At 41.4% G+C, this 21,878-nt stretch overlaps 1 protein-coding gene across 2 annotated transcripts in view; it reads left to right on the top strand.

Annotated features, from left to right (window-relative positions):
- The window catches only part of col27a1b (collagen, type XXVII, alpha 1b), a 64,332-nt gene that overhangs the window by 3,732 nt on the left and 38,722 nt on the right, over nt 1-21,878 (top strand). For both annotated transcript variants that reach the window (XM_087176877.1, XM_023417112.2), the window contains exons 3-7: nt 2,820-4,129; nt 7,477-7,530; nt 12,140-12,193; nt 15,952-16,005; nt 16,116-16,169. In XM_087176877.1, the coding sequence (XP_087033003.1) occupies nt 2,820-4,129; nt 7,477-7,530; nt 12,140-12,193; nt 15,952-16,005; nt 16,116-16,169 (1,526 nt within the window). The remainder of the gene's footprint in view (nt 1-2,819; nt 4,130-7,476; nt 7,531-12,139; nt 12,194-15,951; nt 16,006-16,115; nt 16,170-21,878) is intronic.

Raw genomic sequence — 21,878 nt, 5'->3', positions numbered from 1 at the left:
TGTTTCCATGATGCTGGCTGTACTGTGGCGTATTAAATACCCAATCAAGGATTGGCGTAGTGTCGCCTTTCCCAAGCAGACATCAGAGGTCTACCACGTTTTCACCTCAGACACCAGATCGAAACTTAGCTGTCAATTTAAGTTTAGTCCTTTTTGCACAGTTACCATGGTTACACATAGATTAACAGCCAACACATTTCTCCTCCATCAGGCTCAGGGCCTGATGGAGGTCAGCCACAGTGCAGCATCCCTGGAGCAGATTTGGGGGCTCAATATGTCACTGCAGATGTAATAGCAACTATCTTCCAGATGATGGCTCACCTGTCAGTGCCAGGAATTATACCTGCAGCCCTGGGGTCACTGGTTGATCCAACACCTCTTGGAGGCCTTACAGGCAGAAAGCAAATTGTCTGAATAATAATGATGATTGTAAATAATTTATATATAACAAGGTAAAGACATATATCATCCATTTTAATGTGGAATAGGAGAGATTTTGACTGAGCATTCAGACCTTTGCTAATACCTGATGGCCATTAGTTGCATTCATGTGTGAGTCAGAGGCCAACAGACTACTCCCTTTTTCTAGAGAGAGTGTAACCTAGAAACATCTTTGGATGCAGAATTCTTGAAATTGTGATTTATGTGGTTGTTTTAAATGTTAACAACCAGTTGTGTTTCTTAATGCCAACACTTTTCCTGAATGAACAAATTAAGTGTTACATTTTTAAAAAAAAATCTATTTCTATTTTTCTTCTCCACTAGAAGATTTTTAGTGTGAAGCAGCTGCAGGAAACCTTGAGTGTGCATTGACAGCATATAAATAGTGGAAAAAACATTTGTTTGTGCACGTGCCAGCTGTCTGAGAAAAGTTGTGTTGTTTGCCGCACTTGTTCTTTGTCTCTGGGATGTTTTATCCTCGGTTTTCCTTTTTTTTCTTTTCTCCAGCTCATCAGGAGGTCACAAAAAGCCTTAGGCGGCCTTCCTATCCGCTTAGATTTAGGTATGCAGCGAAAGCCGTGAAAGTAGATCGCAAATCAAAGTGAAAGAATAGTTTTGCTGTCCTCATACCATATTAACATTTAAAATCAGTGCTGTGTGGGTAATTTAACTGAAGAAAGTCTTTGTTCTGGGTTCAGTTTCTGTGTTTTATGTTTCTTCTCTTTGGTATCGAGCTGACCTCCTGCTGCCTGCACACACTGAGCAGGGTTTCCCTCCTAACATATATAGTGTCTGTACTTGTGTCTCCTCTGGTGAGCTGTAATTCATCATTTAGCAGTTCATTTCAGCATTGCCTACATTTGTTTTGGTTAGTCTGGAAAAAGATGGATATTTGAGATCCATATATAAGCTTTTAGTTTCTACATTGCATGTACTGAGAGGATTAATGCACTGTATTCAGGGTATGTTGATTGGCTGGGGATGATCAATTCTTTATTTTCGAAACCTTGCTAAACTAAACAAAAAGCCTTTGTTTGACATTGCTGATGACTTGCACCGGTGGCTAACAATAGACAATAGTATGACAATGGGAACATTTCCAATCTGTTTTGATGTTGGAACCAAAAACAGATTTGACTTTCTAAAAGCACTGAATGTTATACTTGTGAAAATAATATCTAGATTTAAATAACCGTGGTGCTGTTTTCTCAGTGGTTGTCAGTTTTGGACCATGGGGTTGGGTTTGGAGGTCACCAAGTACATAATTTTCTGGGTTTGTGAGGTGATTTAGAGGTTAAACAGTTTTTCCTCTTATTCTAGCTTAACTTCTTGTGAAATACTAAATAGTGTCAATTCAGTAACACAACCTTTTTCAGTGCACGCGATAATGGGTGGTCACCAGCTGCTCAGCACTGTGCGTTTATTGTAAAGAATACTTTGGAAATAAAGGCTGTTTCCTGCTACAGTGAATTGTGGATTTAATTACACTGAACAAAGGTGTGGATCCAATTAGGAGCAGTGTACAGTATATACAACACTGTAATGTGCAAAAATTACCCACATTTTCCTCCCATGAGAAGCAAGTAGCAATTAAAACCTGCAGAAAACCCTGCAGTATGTTTTCATGAGCTCAGGCCTCTGTCAGAGCGATCATCTTTAATCAGCAGACATTACCGGATAAAGTGAGATGACTTTTCTGTCTCTGCACTAATATACCTCCTAACACCCTCCTCACCCCCCCGTCCTCTCCAGGGAAGCGTTCAGTCTCCGCTTCCTGAGATTGTTCTAATTAAGACTGATGTAATGATTACATAATTTGTGGCAATCTCCAAAGCTGGATGTCGATGTTTGGCCCTATTGAAAATTTTATGCATCCTTTTTAAATTGCTTTTGCTGCAGCATTTCCATTAGTCTAACTTTAAACTTGTGAACTCCCTGCTTGGCATCACAACATATTAAATTGTCACTTATACTGCTGCACTTGTGTTTGTACTTTGATGCAGATCAGTGCTCTTGAGTGGGAGTGGGATGTTGCTAATAGGTGTCTTGCACAAATTATTATGGTATCTTCTTTTAAATTGCTTATTAGGGGCACATATAAAGTGAAATGTTTAATGCGATTAACCTTTTTAATTTGAACATTTATGTATGGTAATAGTTTTCCTTTTATGCCCTCCTATAAGGCTTTTTGTAGGCGGTCACCAAAGTGTTATGTCAAAGCTTTTACTTTTAGAGGGTTTGGAAAGAAGAAAGTCTTCTATTTTGTTATAAGCTTAGAAATCATGATATTGTGAAAAGGGTCTTGTTAAATATCTCTAGATGTTTAATGTCTCCTGAGCTAAGACTCACTGACTTCACTGTCTTTTGTTTTTCTGAAGATGTGGATGTTCTGCAGCAGCTCGGGCTTTCTGGGCGAAGAGCAGGCGGGTCATCATCTTCAGGCGCTCGAACCATCCCTAATGGCATCATCCCCTTCAAGTCTGGAATTATCCTCACCCCGAGGGCACGTATCCAGGTGCCTGTGCGAACTGTCATCCCCGCTAACTACAGCTCCACCAATCTCTCCCTGATCCTCAGTTTGTCTGTTCATCGAGTCAACAGCGCTTTTCTTTTCTCAGTTCTGTCTAAGAAAAGGAAAGTGCAGCTCGCAGTGCAGTTTGTTCCGGGGAAGGTCCTGGTACATGTGGGGCAGAGGAGCTTTGTGAGTTTCGACTATGATGTCCACGATGGCCGGTGGCATAGTCTGGCCTTGGATGTCCAAGGCCATCAGGTGTTCTTACACACTTCTTGTGGGAAGAAAAGCGTACATACAGATTTGCGTTCTAAAAAAGTTGAGGCCCTGGATCCAGAGGGCTCTTTCCTGCTGGGCAAAATGAACCACAACTCGGTGCCGTTTGAAGGTGCCATCTGTCAGTTTGACATTTATCCCTCTGCTAAGGCAGCTCATAACTATTGTGATTACATTAAGAAACATTGCAGAGAAGCCGACACGTATCGGCCTGTGTTTCCACCCCTGCTACCTCTATTTTCCACAGACCCAAATATTACTGTCACTCATCTAACTCCACTGTCATTGACAGAGCTTTCCAAAAAGGGGCTGAGACCTGCTCTGGCCTTGATTGAGGAAAACACCAGGACTACTATTCTTGTTCCAACTGACCGCTTGCTGATGCAGAACAAAACATCTGTGCATCAGACTTTGAGCACTCCACAACCTGGTGCTGTGTCTCTTTCTCCACCAGTTCATCCAGGGTTGGAAAGCCCGTTAAAATTTCCAACTCAAACAGTTGCTACATCTCTTAGGATCAGCGTGACACCACCAAGCCCAACTTTACATACTGGAAAGACCACAAAGCAAGGAAATACTAATGCCCTGAAACCTTTTGGGAATACTATGGATTTACCTGCTTCCACCAGACCATCAGAGATGAGGCCAAACCTCCAGACCACAGCTGCTTCTACACAGGGGTCTCCTTCAAACGCCTACCTTCCCCATAAAAAGCAGTTGAGCACAGTAGCTCCTAAGAAACCTGAGCCAAAAGTGACCGGTGTGCAGGATGTCAAACCCACCTCGCTTATTCCAGTCACTCCAGCTGCAACAGATGGCTTCCAAACATTTGACCTGGAACCGACTTACTTCTCACTGCTGGCTGGACCACCTGGACTAAAGGGAGAACCAGGACCGCCGGTGAGTGTGTGAGCTCTAAACAAACACAACACAAACATGCCCCTGAATAAAAGCATGAATATCATACCCTTTGAGCCACAATGAGCGCATATTTGTGCTTGCACTACAGTAATATTTGTTTATCTCTTGATTTGTTTACAGTATAGTGTTTTAGTGTTTATTTTATGAATGAATGTCTTATGAATTAGAGCAATTGGACTGTAACAGATGCATGTTTTTAATTCTTGGCTGCCATTCTTCTATGCTTTGGGCTAGTTTCCTAATACATCTTTGGATCACAATGATATACAAGTGTGACAGCTTGTTGTTTCAATGTTGGTTGGCCTTTCTTTGATGTTTGGAGCTGACGTAGATGCTGACATGTCTCTTGGTTGTGTGGTTTTCCAAATCTGGTGCTCAACGAGCACTACATCTCTAAAATGTTTGCTAATTTGTCAATAGAAGTGTTGCGTGTGTTAATGACTGTGATTTTTGAATCGCTTCATTCCATATCCTCAATTTGTTTTCTGACTTGGTGTTAGAAATTTTCTATCCTCCTCAAATTGGTGCTGATTACTGTGTGATTTCCTTTTTAGCAGCAGTGGTAGAAATAGTCAGGTTCATGCCAGTTAGTGTTTGTCTGAGTGCAAGGCTGGTGGTGAGGTGTTAGATTCCTCTGAGAGAGAGTGTGCCTGCTCTGAGAATGCATACTTTTAAAGTAGGGTCTAAAGTAAGTAAGGATAAAGCTCTTGCACTCAATTAACTATACAGAACAGGAATATAAAGGTCTATACAATATAAATGCAATGCATCATCCCCATTATCAGAACTGTGCTATTTTTCCCATTTGAAGCACAGTGGACGTTCTTGAAAGCAGGAACTGTAGGAAATGGAAAATTGTCTTTACAGCCTTGACAGGTTTTTTAAAAAAATAAAAAGTTAAATCAAATGCATAATTTGTTAAGAATACAACAACAACATGTTTCAGTGATAAAATGCTAAAATTAAAAATCTACTGATGACTTGAGACTGCAGAGCAAGACTGACCTTTCTAAGTTCAGAACAAAGCGTTAGTGATGAACACAGTCAAAGTATTTTATCTTGACATTTATCAACCAGTGTTGAACTGTAGACTGTGTACATTCATATTGACCATGTGGCCCTATCACTGTTCCTCTGTTGAACACAAAATGGTTACCCACATTTTCCATTGTTAAAAGGACTTCTCTGTCTTGTATTAGGTCATGTTTGACCAAAAAGAATGTTTTAAGTAAAGATTTCCTGCTCTGGCAGTGAGGGAAACCAGAGCTGTGCATGCCCTTGAAGCCGCTCTGACCATTTTTATAAGAGAGGAGTAAATGATATCAATATTAATCTCCGATGTGTGGTAAAGGTTACTTTCCTGAGGACGTTCACCATTTGTATTGCTTACTAACATTGTAGTCTGAACAGATTGCTGAGTCAGGTACAGGATGTGAAATATGGTTACCATATTGTCTTGTGAGTCATTTCATTATGACTTGAGGCTTATGTTTCAACTGTAAACAATAACAGGATTGCCTTTAAAGGTAGGAGTCTTCTGCACTTTCTTAAGACAGCAGAGCTAGATCTGATACATAAGATCTGATGAACTCTTCAACTGACCTGAGCTCTGAAGAAGGAGGATCAAAATTAATGACTTGATAATCAAGTAAAGTCTCCACTTGAGGGCTATGGAATATTGGATGCCTATTATGTATGAAACTGACAATGCGAATGTCATTGTTAAATTCAGTATTTCAGTTACTTTCAGTCAGGCTAGCCACTGACTACTCTTTTTAGTGCACATCAATCCCAGACCACCATGTTACCTTACAACAAGACTAGGTATAAACCTAGTATGTGGCTGGACCGTGTATGGGAGTGCATGGGGTGCAATTTGTGAGAAAAATGCTTATTTAACATGCCAGATTTAAGTCCCCCTTTCAGTCCCAAACATCACTTGGCCAGGTGTGCCAAAAACACTTCAATATTTAATCTGTGGGCCAGTCAAAAAATCAGAGACGACTGTACTGTAGCATGTCAGCACAGCTGTGCTGAAACGTTACAGGGCTTTCAATAGCAAACAGTTATAGGAAGTGTTGAGTTTGTATTCACGTCTGATGCAGTAAATGGGCAAACGGGAGCGGACCAAAATGAGGCATCATACTAAAATACCAGTATGGCCAAATATACATATCAAGCAAAGGGAAATATAGGGAACTAAGGGCCTGCCTCACATAAAGGCCTGTTACCTTCTGCAGCTGAGGTAAATAAATGCCCTGGTCATTTCAGGAGATACAGGTGCTGAAAACTGTTGTGGATCCACTGTAAACACCGCCTGATGATGTAATAGAAACTGTTTGCACCACATCATTTTGAAAGCGCAACGGCCAAAGGAAAAAGTCAAGACATTCGACTGTCCGACCAATGGCGTAACTTCATCATTCACTCAGTCACTCAGTCATGGATATAGAAATTATGACTCAGAGTTTCAAGTCATGAATAATTATTGTTTATAAACTGTATAAATTCTATAAAGATGTGAGATCTAGCTCTGCCTTGGCGCCCACCCCGGCAGCGACTGCAGCTCAAACTGCTTATCATGTGTGGACAGCCTGATGGTTGCAGCCTAAAGAGTCTTTAGGTCTCTGAAAGCCCTTTGGCTTTTCAAAGTGTAAGCTAGCTGAAAGAGCATAATATTGATCCTGTCCAAGTCAGACAAAAAGCGTCTATACATCTGACATTATTACAGTAGTCCAGCCTCGAGCCGTTTTTAGGACCATTTTCCTTGACCACTTTAAACTTCTGGAGCCATGGGAAAATAAGTAACAATCCCAACATCTCAAGTAAACTGAGGTTCCTCAGATTGACCCCTCATTAGATTTGACCTTTTAGAGCTTTGCTAATCCATGTATGAAATCGTTTTAAAGCTAGCTGATGCCCATAATTAATGTGATTGGCTCTGGTTGGAATCGGTGCCGACCTCCCTGCCAGTACAATGACTCAGATTTACAGTCAGAGCACTGTAGTGGTTTTGCACTGAAATAATATTGGCTACAGAAGGAATAGGGCTGCTCTAGCCTCTAACAAGACATCCTCATGCCTGCCAGCATCTCAGTGTCTGAGTGCTTTGCTACTTTCAGCTAACTTCACTTCTTCACAAAAAAAGCTCAAGATGTATTGAGTTAATATCTAGCTTGAGTGACTTTTATCTGATTTTTTCTATTCAAAAATGTTCAAGGCTTTCTTGAAATGATACGACAAAAAGCGGCAACTGTTATTTCCTGCTTTGTATTTATAGGCCTTGCCTCACTCTATCCTTGACATCTTTTATCTTTTCCTTTTAGGGCCTTCAAGGACTTCCAGGGTTGCCTGGAAAGCCAGGGAAGAGGGGCCCAAGGGTGAGTGTCTCCCAGCCAGTGACAAGTTTCCCATTTACCTTCCTACAGTTTCTCTTTTCAATTCCCCTCCAAAATCTTCCATATGCACCACACTTCTTTCACCATCTTAATGATGCCTTAATCATGCCTGATCCTGCATTACAGTGAGATAACACCATTTGAAGTGCACTGACATGGAAGATCTTTGAGCATTTTGATCAAGCACTCAGTGACATCTTTGGATTACAGAGCATTATTCAGCCAGACATTAGTTTGCTTTGGCTCTGGCTTTGATCAAGCTGTGCTTCTCTGCTGCCAAAGTCCATTTGTAAAGCTCGAGAGCAAACAGCCATAAGCCACAAATCTGTCGGATGCCAATTTAAAATTAATTGAACACATACAGTAGGTATTAGATGGACATGAAAAAAATAAGGTAACTTATGAGAGCTTATGTATATACATACTTTCAGAACAAGTGCTTTCTATCCCATTCATTAACAGCACCGGTTCTCAAATTAGGCATACGTCCTATGTTAACATTCGTAAATGCTTCTAGTGTATTGGACTCAGTCCTCTGGTGCCATGTCTCTCATTCTGGGGCTCAGTGTCAGTGCGGAACTGTGAGCTCCTGGTGGAACCAAATAGAGTGAATGCAGATGTTATTTTAAGCTCATGTTTTCAGAAGACATTTAAGAAGAGGGAAAACATTGGAAGATGATTTGTCCCAAGTGACGGTTTTGTTATTTTGATTTCTTTCTAAGGCCCTATTACTGATAGTTGTGTATGTAGTTGCTGCCCTTGTAGCTGCCTTTTCACCTCCCTTATATGAAAATGGATAAGGCAGAAGTTGAGTCTTACAGTGAGCACTAAGATTAAATAAATATGCTAAAACTTAAGGCAGTGAAAAAATTGATAGATAGCAATTTGGTTGTTTTATAGAGCTCCTGCTGAAGTGCTCCTGCAGAGCACTTGTGTTACCAAGGTGTGTGTGTGTGTGTGTGTGTGTGTGTGCGTGTGTGTGTGTGTGTGCGTGTGTGTGCGTGCGTGAGCTACCTGCCACAGCCCGTGAGACTGCGCCCTGTGGTCGGGCCTCAGAGGGGTGGGCTGTGGGAACCCAATCTCTCTAAACAAGGAAGAAAGAGGGCTTTGTCCCCATCTTATTAAAGGCATTTAAGACCCTGTCTGGAGCTCAGCAGCTCTATCCAGTAGTGCACCAACCTCTATAGAGTTCATTCATCATCAAGCTCTTGAGACTCAACTACAGGCCACGCTGACTCAGAAAAAACCTGATTGTTTTCTTGAACCATCAGAATTTTCCTGGATAATTCATGTGATTAGAAAGAAGAACCTCATAGCCACACACACGATCAACAGAAACACCTGTAGAAACAAAGCTAACATAGTAAAGGGTAAATGTAAGGACTGCAGTTCTTTGATACTGCTGGTGGCTGATGGTTGCACACAAGCATTGAAATGCACCAAATCTAAATGAGTGAGACACCAGCCACCGTTTGATATGTGAAGTTAAAAGGCCTCAAGAAATTGAGGGCATGTATGATAAATTTATTCTCCTCAGCATTGTCTGATTTGCTGTGAGTAACTCTAATCTTTGGAGGGTCCTTATCTCATTTCACGTCAGATATAGAAAAAGTCCTTGGGAGATATGATGTGGAACAAACTGTTCCTATTGCAGAAACTGTGTGGTCTTTCTGGGGAAAGAGCTGGCACTCTCTTACGCACCACAAAATCTTTACAGCAGTTGGAATGACACAGCACCATTAGGGCTTATACCTCTCTGACAGCAAGGTGTCATGTCTGACTGAGCAGACAGTCTCACCACTGCTACCAATGAGCAGCATCTCTCACACGTGAGAGCGTCCACGTTCCTTGACACAGCCATAAGCCCGGCAGAGCGCCGGAGTTCACGCGGCCCTGAAGGGCAGGCTTGAGAGTGGATCAAAGAGGGCTTTGTGCAGAGAAAAGGACCTGCCAGTGTGCAGTCAGTATGTGATGCTGGGTTTCTGTGAAATTGTATTTGCATAATTGCTAAAGTAATGGTTGACACTCTATGACATGACTTAGGGAGTCTATGGAGACTCAGCACTGTTTCTGCCACTGGTCGATCGGTGCAGAAAACTGAGCAGATTTACGTATGCTGTAAAATTTAGATTCTTCTGAAATGAATTACACGTGTAGGGACGAATGAGCAGTCTCTCGAGGCTTTATTAGGGTTTTCTCTGTCATTATTAGTCACACAGACTTTTTCCACTGTTGCTTGTACTTAAGATAATCGGGAGCACATTGAAGTTAAGTGGCAGGGGGTTCACACAAGATGCCAGCAACAGTCAGTCAGACAGTTGTTCATCACTGAATTGTTCCTGATCATTGACAGTAACAATATATATTGTTTAGACCTTTTAATTTAAAGATTTTTCCATTGGTTAAGGTATTGTAACACATGAGTCATTTAAGCAGTACCTAGTAGATGAAATGTATCAGTATGTGGTAGGTCTACCTATCAGATACCACCTCTGGTGCAAAGGAAGTGATGCATATCATGTTTCCAGCTGCAGCAACAGTAGTTTGTTTTAAATAAATGCATAGAATAAAAGAGCACCGCCATTCAGAGACATGAATATGATTAACCAACAGAAAACCCATGGGCAAAGGCGCGTGCACTTCAGATAATTTTCTGTACTGAAACGATTTGTCAGTTGACCAAAATGAATTGATTGAAAAAAAGTATTGGCAGATTAATTATTACAAAATAATGGCTAGTTGCAACCCCAGTCACACTGATGACTACACTGATTCTCTCTCATCCACGATCCATGATGTTAGAGAAGCAGTTAGCACTTATTTTCCACCAATATTTTTTGCCAAATACAACAAAGAGGAGTTAAAATCCGTTTAATATAGATTACATTTAATAATCATCAGGCTAAAGACTCAGTGTTTCCTCCCGTGTAGTCCACAGGAGGTGTTAGCAGGCCTGCTCTGGGTTAATAGCCTATAAAAACAGTAGCACTCCTCACGCGTCATCCCTGTAAAAGTCATTGGCTCACGTCGTAAACCTGGTCATGACTCTGGCATACAGGTGCCCCTCATCCGCAGGCCTCAGGTGTGAGAATGTGTGTGTGCTTCCATATGTGCTGACTTGGGTTTACGTTAGCGCTCATTATGTATGTTTGTTTACCTGGTGGTGTGTAAACGGTTTCTTGTCATGAGCTCTTTTCAATAATTAAGCAAAGAGGATGTTTATTCCACTTCTCTCCCATGCGAAGATAGATGGACAAAGTGACTCATTCTCCCCAGTATCTCTGTCTCCAGTGGGACAACACCCGCCCACCTTGTCATCAGCACCGTGGCTCTTCACCTTATGTACTGTGAGAATGCAATTTGTAATATTCTCTCTCGACCTCCCTATTTCTCTATGTCTCCTCCTCCCTTTGCTTCCTATCTGGAGATAATGATTTCCATACGCTTTAATATCGAGTGAGTGAAAGAGGGAATGCTCTGAATAGAGGAGGAGGAGGAGGAGGAGAAAGAGGAGGAAATCTGTAGATGAGCTTCTGTTAAGTGTCTCCATATGTCCAACAGCGAGCGCCCGCAAGGGGAGAGGTCTGGCCAGTTCGAGGGGAGGGGAACGGGCCTGGGCTGTTTGACTCGTCTCCACAGCTTGATAATAGAGCACAGATAAATAACAGAGACAGAGACCGGCTGGATCACCCAACCATACACTTACACCTCTTGGCCTCCTCCGTCTGTTTTACTCAAGAGTAATTTTATCCCTCACTTTCACCTCCAGCTCGGGGGAAAAGGTCGCTCTTCACAACCCATGGAAAGTCTGAACAACTCAAATAACGGGATGAAGATACAGTAGCTTCCTGTTCGAGCCATCTGAACATGTTTCAATGCTTTCAGTTTTGCTGGGGAAGAATTTTCCATGCTCAGCATTTCAACCCCGCTCCACACAAGTGCGCAGTTGAACGGAGGACTCTTCAGTGGGATGCCTCAGGAAGTTGTGGCTTTATTTTTTCCAAACAATCCCTCTTTGCAGCTTGCTTGAATTTATCTTCCCTTCAACCAGAAAAAATTGATTTTGTCTTCTCATTCTCTGCTCCTGTACATCCTACCCACTCGGCCTGACTTGCAGGAGATAGTCCATTTTGATAAAAACAACTGGTGCAGATAGCTCCATGAATAATATCTAAGCATGTTATGTAACACAGATACCTAACTTGTGCCACAAAGCGATTGGGGAATATGGTGTGATGGATGAGTGGCCTTCACTTTGTGGGACCCCAGAAAACCAGTGGAAAAGTGTAGGGGTGAGGAAAATCACATCCATATGTCATAACTTGGACGGGCAGGCAGACAGGCAAGGCAGGCAGGAGACACAGTATGTCTCACAGAGCACCTATACACAAACACAGAGGGACCTTGGGGCACTGCTGACCTGTCCCATAACACAGGCAGTGGAAAGGGAACAATGTGTGCATACAGCTGTAAATACCTCACATATAGCGCTAACTCCCCCTCTTTGCTGCTGAATTGGAGGCCTGCTCAATGACCCCGATCATCACCTTTACTCTGTGTCTTCCTTAATCATGTGTGTCTCTGTTTCCAGGGTCCCCCTGGCCCACATGGAAACCCTGGTCGTCCTGGACCTCCTGGAGTGAAGGTACAGCATCAATGATTCAATAATGTTATCTCAAATGGTATTTTTCTTTTTGGAGGAAGGAAAATACACCTGTATGCACCATATTCAGTGAATCCAATAATAAGGTCTTCATTTTGTAAGCCAGAGACTTAAAGGAACACTCCATGATCCCAGATCCCACAACCAAAATGAAAATGTTATTGTAGTCCACTCTCCCTTTCCTATTGATTTGTCTAACACTAGACAGCAACTACTTCATTCAAATCATTAGATTTCCCATATTTTACTTTTCTGATGTTGTATTTGAAGAAGATATATTTGTGGTTTTAAGCACCATAAACCATCTCAATGTAGTTTTACATCTCCTCTCTCAGACTTCTCTCTGGAGCTCTAGTACCAACAGGTTAGTCAGCCAATCAGAGGAGAGGAGGCTCTGAGCCTCTTTGCTGATTGGCTGACTGTTTTCTGAGTGATCAAATAAAAATATAGCAGATTTCAGATAAACACTCAGAGAAACCAAATCCTGCAAGGTTGGATGGTGGGCGGGGGCTTGAGGCATGGCTGAGAGCGGTGACTGCTTTGTTGTGACATCACCAAGTTACAAAAATCCTAACTGCTCATTTTAAAGCTCAGTTTCTGACTACAGGCTTCGTGCATTTCTCTGTGGACTGAGCGCTTTGATACTTTCACAGTATTAATATTGAACCTAGATCCTGCTTTATAAAAAAGTAAACATGCAGTGAGCAGCAGTTCTGTGGATGGAAACGCCTTGTTGATGGGAAAGGGCAGAGGAGAATGGCGGTCACTCATATAACCGCTGTTAACAACTGTGGTGAGCAGAATAGCATCTCAGAATGCACAACACATCAAACCATAGGTAGATTGGCTACAGCAGCCGGAGACCATGTTGGGTTCCACTCCTGTCAGCCAAGAACACAAATCTGAGGCTGCATTGGGCACAGACTCTCCAACACTGGACAGTTGAAGACCGGAGAAATTAAATCTGGTCTGATGAATCTGGATTTCTGCTGAGGCAGCAGATGTTTGGGTCAGAATATGGTGTCAACAGCATGAATCCATAGACCCAACCTGCCATGTGTCAACCGTCCAGGCTTGTGTTGGTAATTTAATGGTGTGGGGAATGTTTTACTGGCACACTTAGGGCCCATTAATACCAATCAATCTGTGTGAATGCCACAGCCTGTCAGAGTATTGCTTCATGGTCACAGTGGTCATCTTTTTAATGGCTACTCCCAGCTTGATAATGCTCCATGTCGCAAAGCAAAAGTCGTCTCAAACTGGTTTCACAAAGATGACAATGAGTTCAGTGAAGTTCAGCGGCCTCCCCAGTCACCTGATCTGAATCGAGTAGAACACTTTTAGGATGTGGTGGAGCAGGGGACGACACGATGTGATACAATCAAGGCAACATGGAGCAGAATTTCAAAGGAATGTTTCCAACATCTTATGGAATCAATGCTACAACAAACTGGGGCTGTTTTAAGAGCAAAGGGAGGCTCTACCCAATACTAATTTGGCGTTCCTAACAAAGTGCTCGGTGAGTGTATATCTTATTTCTCTGTGCTGGATACCTTCAGTGTTCAGTGAACCGCATTGTAGCACTGGGTGTCGTGTTTCTTCATCACGATGAACACGGGCAGTATTTAGAATCGATCCAACATACATCAAACATCAAATGTGTTTTAATCTGTGGCTGAAAATAGTCCCCAACAATTGCACTATTTACTTCTGTTTATACTTACATATACTTATATGGGATATGGGATCATGTCTCTAAATCATAACCCTCAGGGATGCAAGTAGTTCTAATCAGGAAGAAATGTTAAGATAACATCACTAAAAAAAACAATAAAATAATTGAGCCACATCAGCCACACCATTAAACCTGATAATGTTTTAATGTTGTGGCTGATCTGTGTAGATGTAATATTTCTTAATGCTCCATATCTAACTGATGTGACAAGGTCATTTAAAAAACACTGTAAATATGAAGATCTAGTATTTCTTGTGGTTTTACTTTGTCATTCAGTGTTTGTTTGTGATTTAACTTGGTTTGCGTGTCTGAGTTCAGATCCTCTTAGCACAACCCTCTTCTACCCTCTAACGAAGCCATTTGTTTCTGCTCAGGAGAGAACAGCAGTTTCAAGTCTTTCTGACTCACTAATTTGCAAGTACTTGACATCAGTCTGTGTTCCAGCTGGTTTGAACTGTCAACAGAGAAGGTTGCTTAGCTCCATAAAATGTCAGTCTGATATCACAAAGGAGTCTGCATGTTAGACTTTGCTGGAATGAAATGGAAAATTGCTCGTATTTCAAGCCTGTACCTAATCCATTGAAATGCATTGAATTTCAACATTTTCCACAGTATTCAGGCATTTAAAAAACATAATTGGTACCATTCTTTGGCCTACTTTAACCAGGGGAAAAACCATATCTCTTATATCGTACATATGTGTCAACTGGAACCTAACCAAACCTGGGCTGGCTCAGTTTGACTCATTTGCACACAAACCTCAAACAGCAGACTGTCTGGTCTGGCACAGCTCTCTGTTTTAAGAAAATGAAAACAGATTGTGTGTTAGCTGAATTTTGTTTTGAATATGTCACTTTGTCTGAATTTAATGATGAGAAATTGAGACAAGCTCATGTTCAGTCACCTACTACTGTAAGTAGCCTACCATTAGACTTAAAAATGAAATGAATGAAGGCATAGAATACACATATAATCAGTGGAAAGCACAAGTTCTTATTAAGGTCTTGAGCTTTCCGAAGAAATTACCTGATTTAGCTCTGCTTTGATCTTAAACTCTTTGGATAATCTAGTTGAGGTGAAAAGACACAGTGTTCGTGTATGTATATTGTTCTTGGCTGGAGCAGAACTCAAGGCCCTGTTTAGAAATCATTCTGGAGAAAATTCCCACAGACTGTTCAATGCCAAGTTGTATCTGACACGAACATGTAGGTTTAAATGGGCCAATATACTGTAGATGGGAAATTTGATCTTACTTTCATCAGTAACTCAGTCAATAAAATATATTCTTTTGAAGCAGTGCACGTCTTTCCATCTAAGACTGAACTGTAGTGTGCTGCTGCATTTTGCCCTAAGAGGTTTGGGGAAAAATGGCCCCCATACTCCTTTTTTAAAAAGAGGTCTTAGCCACAGGATGAAGTGAGTCACAATGCAGGATTTATTTCCACACCCAGACTTCAATTTGTTGAATGAATTGTGTCAGAGCATTTTGTAATGAGCTGATAACAGCTGTCGTTTGATTACAATCCAACCAACACAGTGCTGCAAATTCTTTCTCTCATATACTTGTTTCTTTATATGATAAGCACTAACACAGGACATTATCTATTTCTCCATGGACCTCTGACATTATAATTGCGTAGATTACTGGGCAGCTTGTTCACCGGCACAACTGGACATCAAATGCTGACCCAGAATGCACTGACAGGATTCCCACTGCCCGAAAAGGGAGAAGAATGTACATGTTCACTCCCCATCACTTCTTGCTGGAGAGGGCATAAATGGACTGCACGTCTGTGTAAATACAACCACCAATAAGTAGGGTGAAGTCATTACTCTAAGATAGTGTAAATGCACACTGCAAGCTCTTCTGCGCCTTGAGAAGTGGAAGGCTGTGGCAATGCAGAAAATATGCGGTGAATGCTGGTGCAGGCTAGTATCTTGTGCCTACTGTGAGAAAGTGCCTCTAAAAGTATGAAAAAGAAACTGTTCTCTTTTTATGTTCTAGGGACAAAAAGGAGATCCCGGACTGTCCCCTGGTCAAGCTCCAAAAGGACAAAAAGTACCTTCCCTTCTTTAAAACCACTTGATTATTTGCAGACACGATCATGTAAATATGGTGGCGTATTGAATGTGACCTAATTTGTCTTTTTTTTTTTTTTTCTTTTTTAGGGAGAGCCCGGTGTCGTGGGCCCCCCTGGACTGCCTGGCCAAGATGGACGAAAGGTAGAAAAACCGTTTGGGCTCACAAACCCTCTCAAACTGTGTGTTTATTTGTGTGTGCAAATACACAAAGAAGTAACTGATATCCATCAGAGTTTACTGGCTCTGTCCCAGATGTGTGAAAGTAGGTGTGTATCTGCTCTTTTTCTGCCCTCAGAATGTTTCCAGACATAAATCAGACACAAAATGAGTGAGTGACTGAATGAGTGGAGATATGTATATCAAGGATCACTAAGTCAAATGTACGCTCTCAACCCTGGCCCTCTCTGACCTGATTCTGAGCAGGGAAGTCTGTGAAATTGCAATGTTTAGAGGCTTCAGCCAAACATGGATGTTTGAGCTCTTGTTTGGAAAGCAGCCTAACATAATGCAGGCGTCAAGGAGCACACCTGTGCTCCGGCTCCCCTGTGGGTTGCAATACTAAAGGTTTGAATAGCTGGGCTGTTACATCATCAGTATCACAGGCCTCCAAAATGAGGAAGAAAGCCGAGGAAACCAGAAGTTTACTGGGTGAAGCTCATGTTGTAAATCCATGTTATGTCATTCATACTTTGGAGAGCTGTTTTCCCTGAAAAGAAAGGCAAGTTATATTATGTTGGTTAGTTCTGCGATCAGCTCCTGTTCAGGATTGTTCGTCTGCATGATTCCACTTCTTTACACGCCGCTGTGCTGGGTTACCCTGACAGAGAGTGATGGTTAGCAGCAGAGCGTTTTCTCCATGGCCTCGTGCATTTTATCCTTGGCCTTTGCTCAAAGCCTTCTCACAGTAATTACACATCTCAAGTGGACCAGAGCCTGTTGGATTTCCTACTATGCATGAGGGGCAAACAACATAGTACTCTGTAGTGACCTGATTCTTTTTGCATAGAATTTAAGACAATATTTTTGCGTTAGTAATTTTTCCCCACATATGAATATTTGTTAGTTTGATGATTGAAATTTTTTAAATCAAAATATTACTGATTAACTTCTCGGGATGATGGAGTATCATAAAACATAATTCCGGCTATCATGAAAGAATAAAGTTGGTGATAGTTTATATTTTTGTTATGAAGATGAAAATCTTAAAAAAGAGCCACAGATATGTAGTTTCATTTGAAAAAAGGTTAGTGTTCTTAAAACAGCTGGACACTCTAGTTATAGCTAACATTATTCAAACAGAAGTTTCTGTTTCTGCATTTGTTTCTGGACTACTTTCAGCTGTGGATTAATACAAATGTCGGACTCTTGTGAGTATTTACAGCAGCAGGGTGCCAGTGGGACTGACTCAAAATGATCTAGAGCACCCATGTTCATTGTAATAAAGAGACATGTCACCTGCTGAAGGTGTCTTCCTTTCTTAAAGCAACTTAAACAGGATAATGTAATCAAACCTTTGACTTCTGCTACCAAGGGATGGGAGGACGACCTGAAGACCCAGCATCAGTGATGAATAACTGAAAGTTGTGCCCATAATTCATGCAGTGTATCATGAGGTTAGGAATAATGTGGATAGGTTTTTGGGCAACAATGGAGCCCCGTAACTCAGATAAATAAGCTGTATCAGGCTTTGAACAGGCAATACTGTTGTAGCACTTTAACCATGGTTAGATTGTGGTTAGAGTCTGTGCTGTGAAAAATGTTGATTATCAGTTCAGAATAGTGAACAGGAAGAAAAGTTTCACAGGATGTTTGTAGTTTCACTGCTAAAATCGGAATCACATGTCTAGTAGATGTTTACTAGGTGTCTGAAGCAACGGCTGATTGCAATAAACAGACAGTCTCACAAAACCTTCCACAACAACTCTTTGCTTTCAGTTGCCACCCATCACTGGAGAAGACAAAAACATAGTTAATTTCCATGTCAAAAATCAGCATTTCCTCCAGATTTATCTCATTAGCAGGGGAAAAACCATAGAAACATCACTTGAACCATTGTAGGACACAAAAACTCTCCCCACAAACCCAAATATATAAAGGATTATTAGCTTTTAATGAAGAAGGAGCCACCCTACTTATTTAGTGCAGTGAAATAGATTTAAATTTCATTGTGGGTTACAGACAGTTTTTATTCTGGTTGAAATGAGAATGAGAAAGAGAGCCGCTGCTGAGTTACATGATAGCGTGTTGCAAGAGCATCTGTTCTGTCGGAACAGAAACAAAAACTGTGCATCAGTACAGTAAAGGTCACAGTGAGGTCAGGACGAGGATGACAGAAGAATGCTAATTAAGAAAACAACTGTCACACAACATGAGAAATCCTTTGTAAGCAACTTTCTTTCTCAGTGACACACGCGCAAACACACACACACACATGCACACACACACACCCCTGTCCTCATTTGGGACACAATAGTATGAGTGCAATAATGCCTTGGCGGGATCTCCAGCAATCTGTTATGCAATCGGACAGAGCTGACTGTGAAAAACCATCTGGTGGGCTCAAGGTTCCTCCATTCAGTGTAGTAGTGGGGAGGACTCCAACTTGAAAAAGGAAGACCTCTCCTCGCCTCATGAGTCATAGAATGTAGAGTCATGGGAAAAAGCTGATCTTCTTCCTGCTGATTTATGGTAATCGTGAATAAGTGGTTGTAACAGATCCCTTTTGCTGTTCTGATGATCAGCTCAGGTGGGATTTCTGGTGCCCCCCCCCCCCCCCCCCCAATCAATCCTATGTTAACCTTAAAAACACACACGTCCACACAAGTAACTGCTGACAGCCATACAAAGTATTAAAATGCAGTTCGTATCCAGCTAATGAAATCAAGGCAGTCAGCTTGGCTCTGCTGAAAGCCACCAGACACCTCATTGCTTGCAGCTGTGCTTAACTCTCTTTTTTTTTTTTTTCTGATCATACTCTGGGACTTAAAGCCAAAACTCCTTACAGCGCACTTTTGTATTCAAATTACACCGAAATTCCATCATCTGCCACAGTTGAAGCTCGAGGTTCGTTCTCTTGTCTGCTCTCGTCCAACCAGCCATTAAAGCTATGACCTGCTGCAGCTTTATGGACCCTCTTCGCTGAGTTTTCTGCTCAGTCCCTGGCCGGCTGCCAGAGAAAGCCTTTCTCACTGTGGGAAATGTGTAAAGATGTAATGGGAACGTTGCCTGGGAGTCAGTCTGCACTGCAAAGTGAGAAGGGATTCATGTATGTGTGTGTCAAGCCGAAACACCATTGAGAGTATTACCAGCCCTGGACGAGTGTGCCTTTTACATGGCCAGCTCTGATCATGGCACACTGGAATAACGCTCAACTTTTTATTAGCTGTGCAGCCCTCAAGATTTTTCCCCTCCTGCTCCTCAACTGTGTATAATAACATTCTCATACCTTTATTTGCTGAGTCTGATTTGTCCAAGAAAGAAGTGTGAGGCTTGCCAGGTGGGAATAAGATTTTGTGTTATAATAAAAATGAAAATCTATGGAAAGAAAAAAGGTTTTTTTTTTTGTCTGCCAAGTAAAGTCTGTTACTTATTCTGTAGGGGAGACACCATCGCTGCTGCTGCTGCTGCTGCTGGACTTTGTCCTGTTGGCTGCAGGGTTGATCTGGTGTTAGTTACACTAATTAAAACTGTTTGCTCTTCATAGAGAGGGAGAACTAATGGAGAATGTGATCCTTTGCCAACTTTGTGTCACACAATGGATTTACAGAACTGTGAAAGCTGTTTTTGAGCCCATATATGATAACGCACTTCAGGGACATACCTCTTCTCCTTTTCTTTTACTGTAGTCAGCTGTACTGGCTTTGCTGCAAGGCCCAGACACATTCTTTTGTCCCTTCGTGGCTGCAGCACTTTGGCTCCTGCAGGACACTCATCTACTCCCAAAAAATCCTGTCAGATATTTCATACTTGAAGCGAACTGTCTTTCTGCAGATAAATAGACAAATAATCAGGAGTTTGACAGAACAGTACAACAGTGTCTGATAGAATTGCGCCGGCCAATGGAGCAGCATCTGGCTTCGCTCCGTGTCCAAAAGCTGCAGGGGATGTGACTGAAAATTTGAATCAGAAAAAAAATAGTTGCCTTTAGAGTGTGTTTATTTCTTTCTTTCTTTGTAAGCACTTTTTTATTGAACTCAGCCCCGAGCTCTGAGCATTTGTAAAACATCAATGGGTGTTTTTCATCTCTGTTACATACTTCGGTGGATGCTCAAATGTAGCTTTGTGCTGATGATTTAAGGATCAGGTTTCCCATCATGATGATGTCACAGACGTGAGTCTCAGTTGATTGGTTTGTAGCTGCGGGATAACTGTGATATATTCACTTGAACTGTTCCAATGGTGTGTTATTAATCTACTTTCCAGAGTTAGGATGATGTGCTGGACTGATATCAGCCTTTTGATCAACATGGGATGTCAGGCTGCCAGCATGATTTTACTTAACAGTTTCAGGCATGCCAGTTTCACTCTGCCTCAGCCCCTCAGCTCTGCTTGACCCACCAGTGGGTCCATCAATGTTAACTCCTGTTGTGCAGCCAAAATGGTTTTCAAACCCACAAAACCTCATTTTAAATTCTAATCAAGTATCCAAAGTTTCCAAAGACAACAGTCATGTCAGGCTCCATTCCTGCAAAATGTGTGCTAAATGATTCACAAGACATACACGTCTGCTATAGAAAATTCTCATTTGAAGAACATAGTGTCTTAGGTTTTAATATTTTATTGACTGTAAGCACCAGAAAGTCTAAATGAAGTGTTAAATGGGGAGAAAAATGTGGCTTTAACAGATTAAAGAGCACCAGTGAATGTTTAAAGGAATACTTCCACATACATTTATTTGCTTCCTTGCAGAACATTAAGTGGATATCATTCTTATCTTTGTGCAGTGAATATGAAGATACAGCCAGGAGACGATCACCTTAGGCTAGCATACATCCCCTGTTTAGCATATAGCAAACAGGGGAAACTGGAAGTCACTGCATTGACTAAGTGATAGTCCTGCACACAGTTCCCAGTAAAAACATAAATTGTTATTTTTACTTTTTTTACTTTTATTTTTATATGTGTTGAATCAAACCAGATATAAAGTGCTAACTTCTAAAAATGATCTTGGTAGGTGAAGTTGTAAAACTTTGGAAGAACCATGCTAGCTGTTTTCTCTGTTTCTAGTCTTTGTGCTAAGCTAAGATAAGCTAAGCTAAACTAAGCTTAACGTCTCCTGTCATATTTAACAGACAGATATGAGAAAGAAAGTGGATAAGTACACATTTAAAGTTGAAAATAAAAGATTAATTGGCTGTGGTCCAATTTTAAGAGATTTTATTCGCATGTGGTAGAATCACCTTGCATTGTGAATGATGTTTCACAGATTTAACATTGTGCCATTTATGAAAAAACTGGTCATTCTTGGTTTATTTTTCACATGAATTTAATCTAATCTCAGCAACCTGAATAGCAGCACAAAAAGAGGCCGATCTTAGTACAGAAATCAGCCTGATCATGATAAAAATTCTTAAATTTAGTGCTATTCCCCTTCCTTGTGAGCATCATACATCACACACTGCATAAACTCAGTGAACCAGCCATTAAAGTTGAGCCCTGCTTTATATCACTACTACCAAATATCTCACAAGACGTTTGCAGAAGGAGATTTTAATCCTCATGTACACACTCTGGCGGCAGGCTTGAGAGTCCTTTGTATGGCTCTCTTGATGGTGAATTGTTTGTTTACAGTGATACCGTTTTTTTTACATCAGCCTCTGGCTCCCTGTGGTTTACTTGTCCTGCTGCCGA

Source organism: Seriola lalandi, unplaced genomic scaffold (assembly GCF_002814215.2).
Source record: "Seriola lalandi dorsalis isolate HSWRI2012SDOR001 ecotype SW California unplaced genomic scaffold, Sedor1 jcf7180002054572, whole genome shotgun sequence".
NCBI classification, from domain to species: Eukaryota; Metazoa; Chordata; class Actinopteri; order Carangiformes; family Carangidae; genus Seriola; species Seriola lalandi.
Note: the sequence above shows the minus strand (reverse complement) of the source record. Positions and strands in the feature narration are given on the sequence as shown.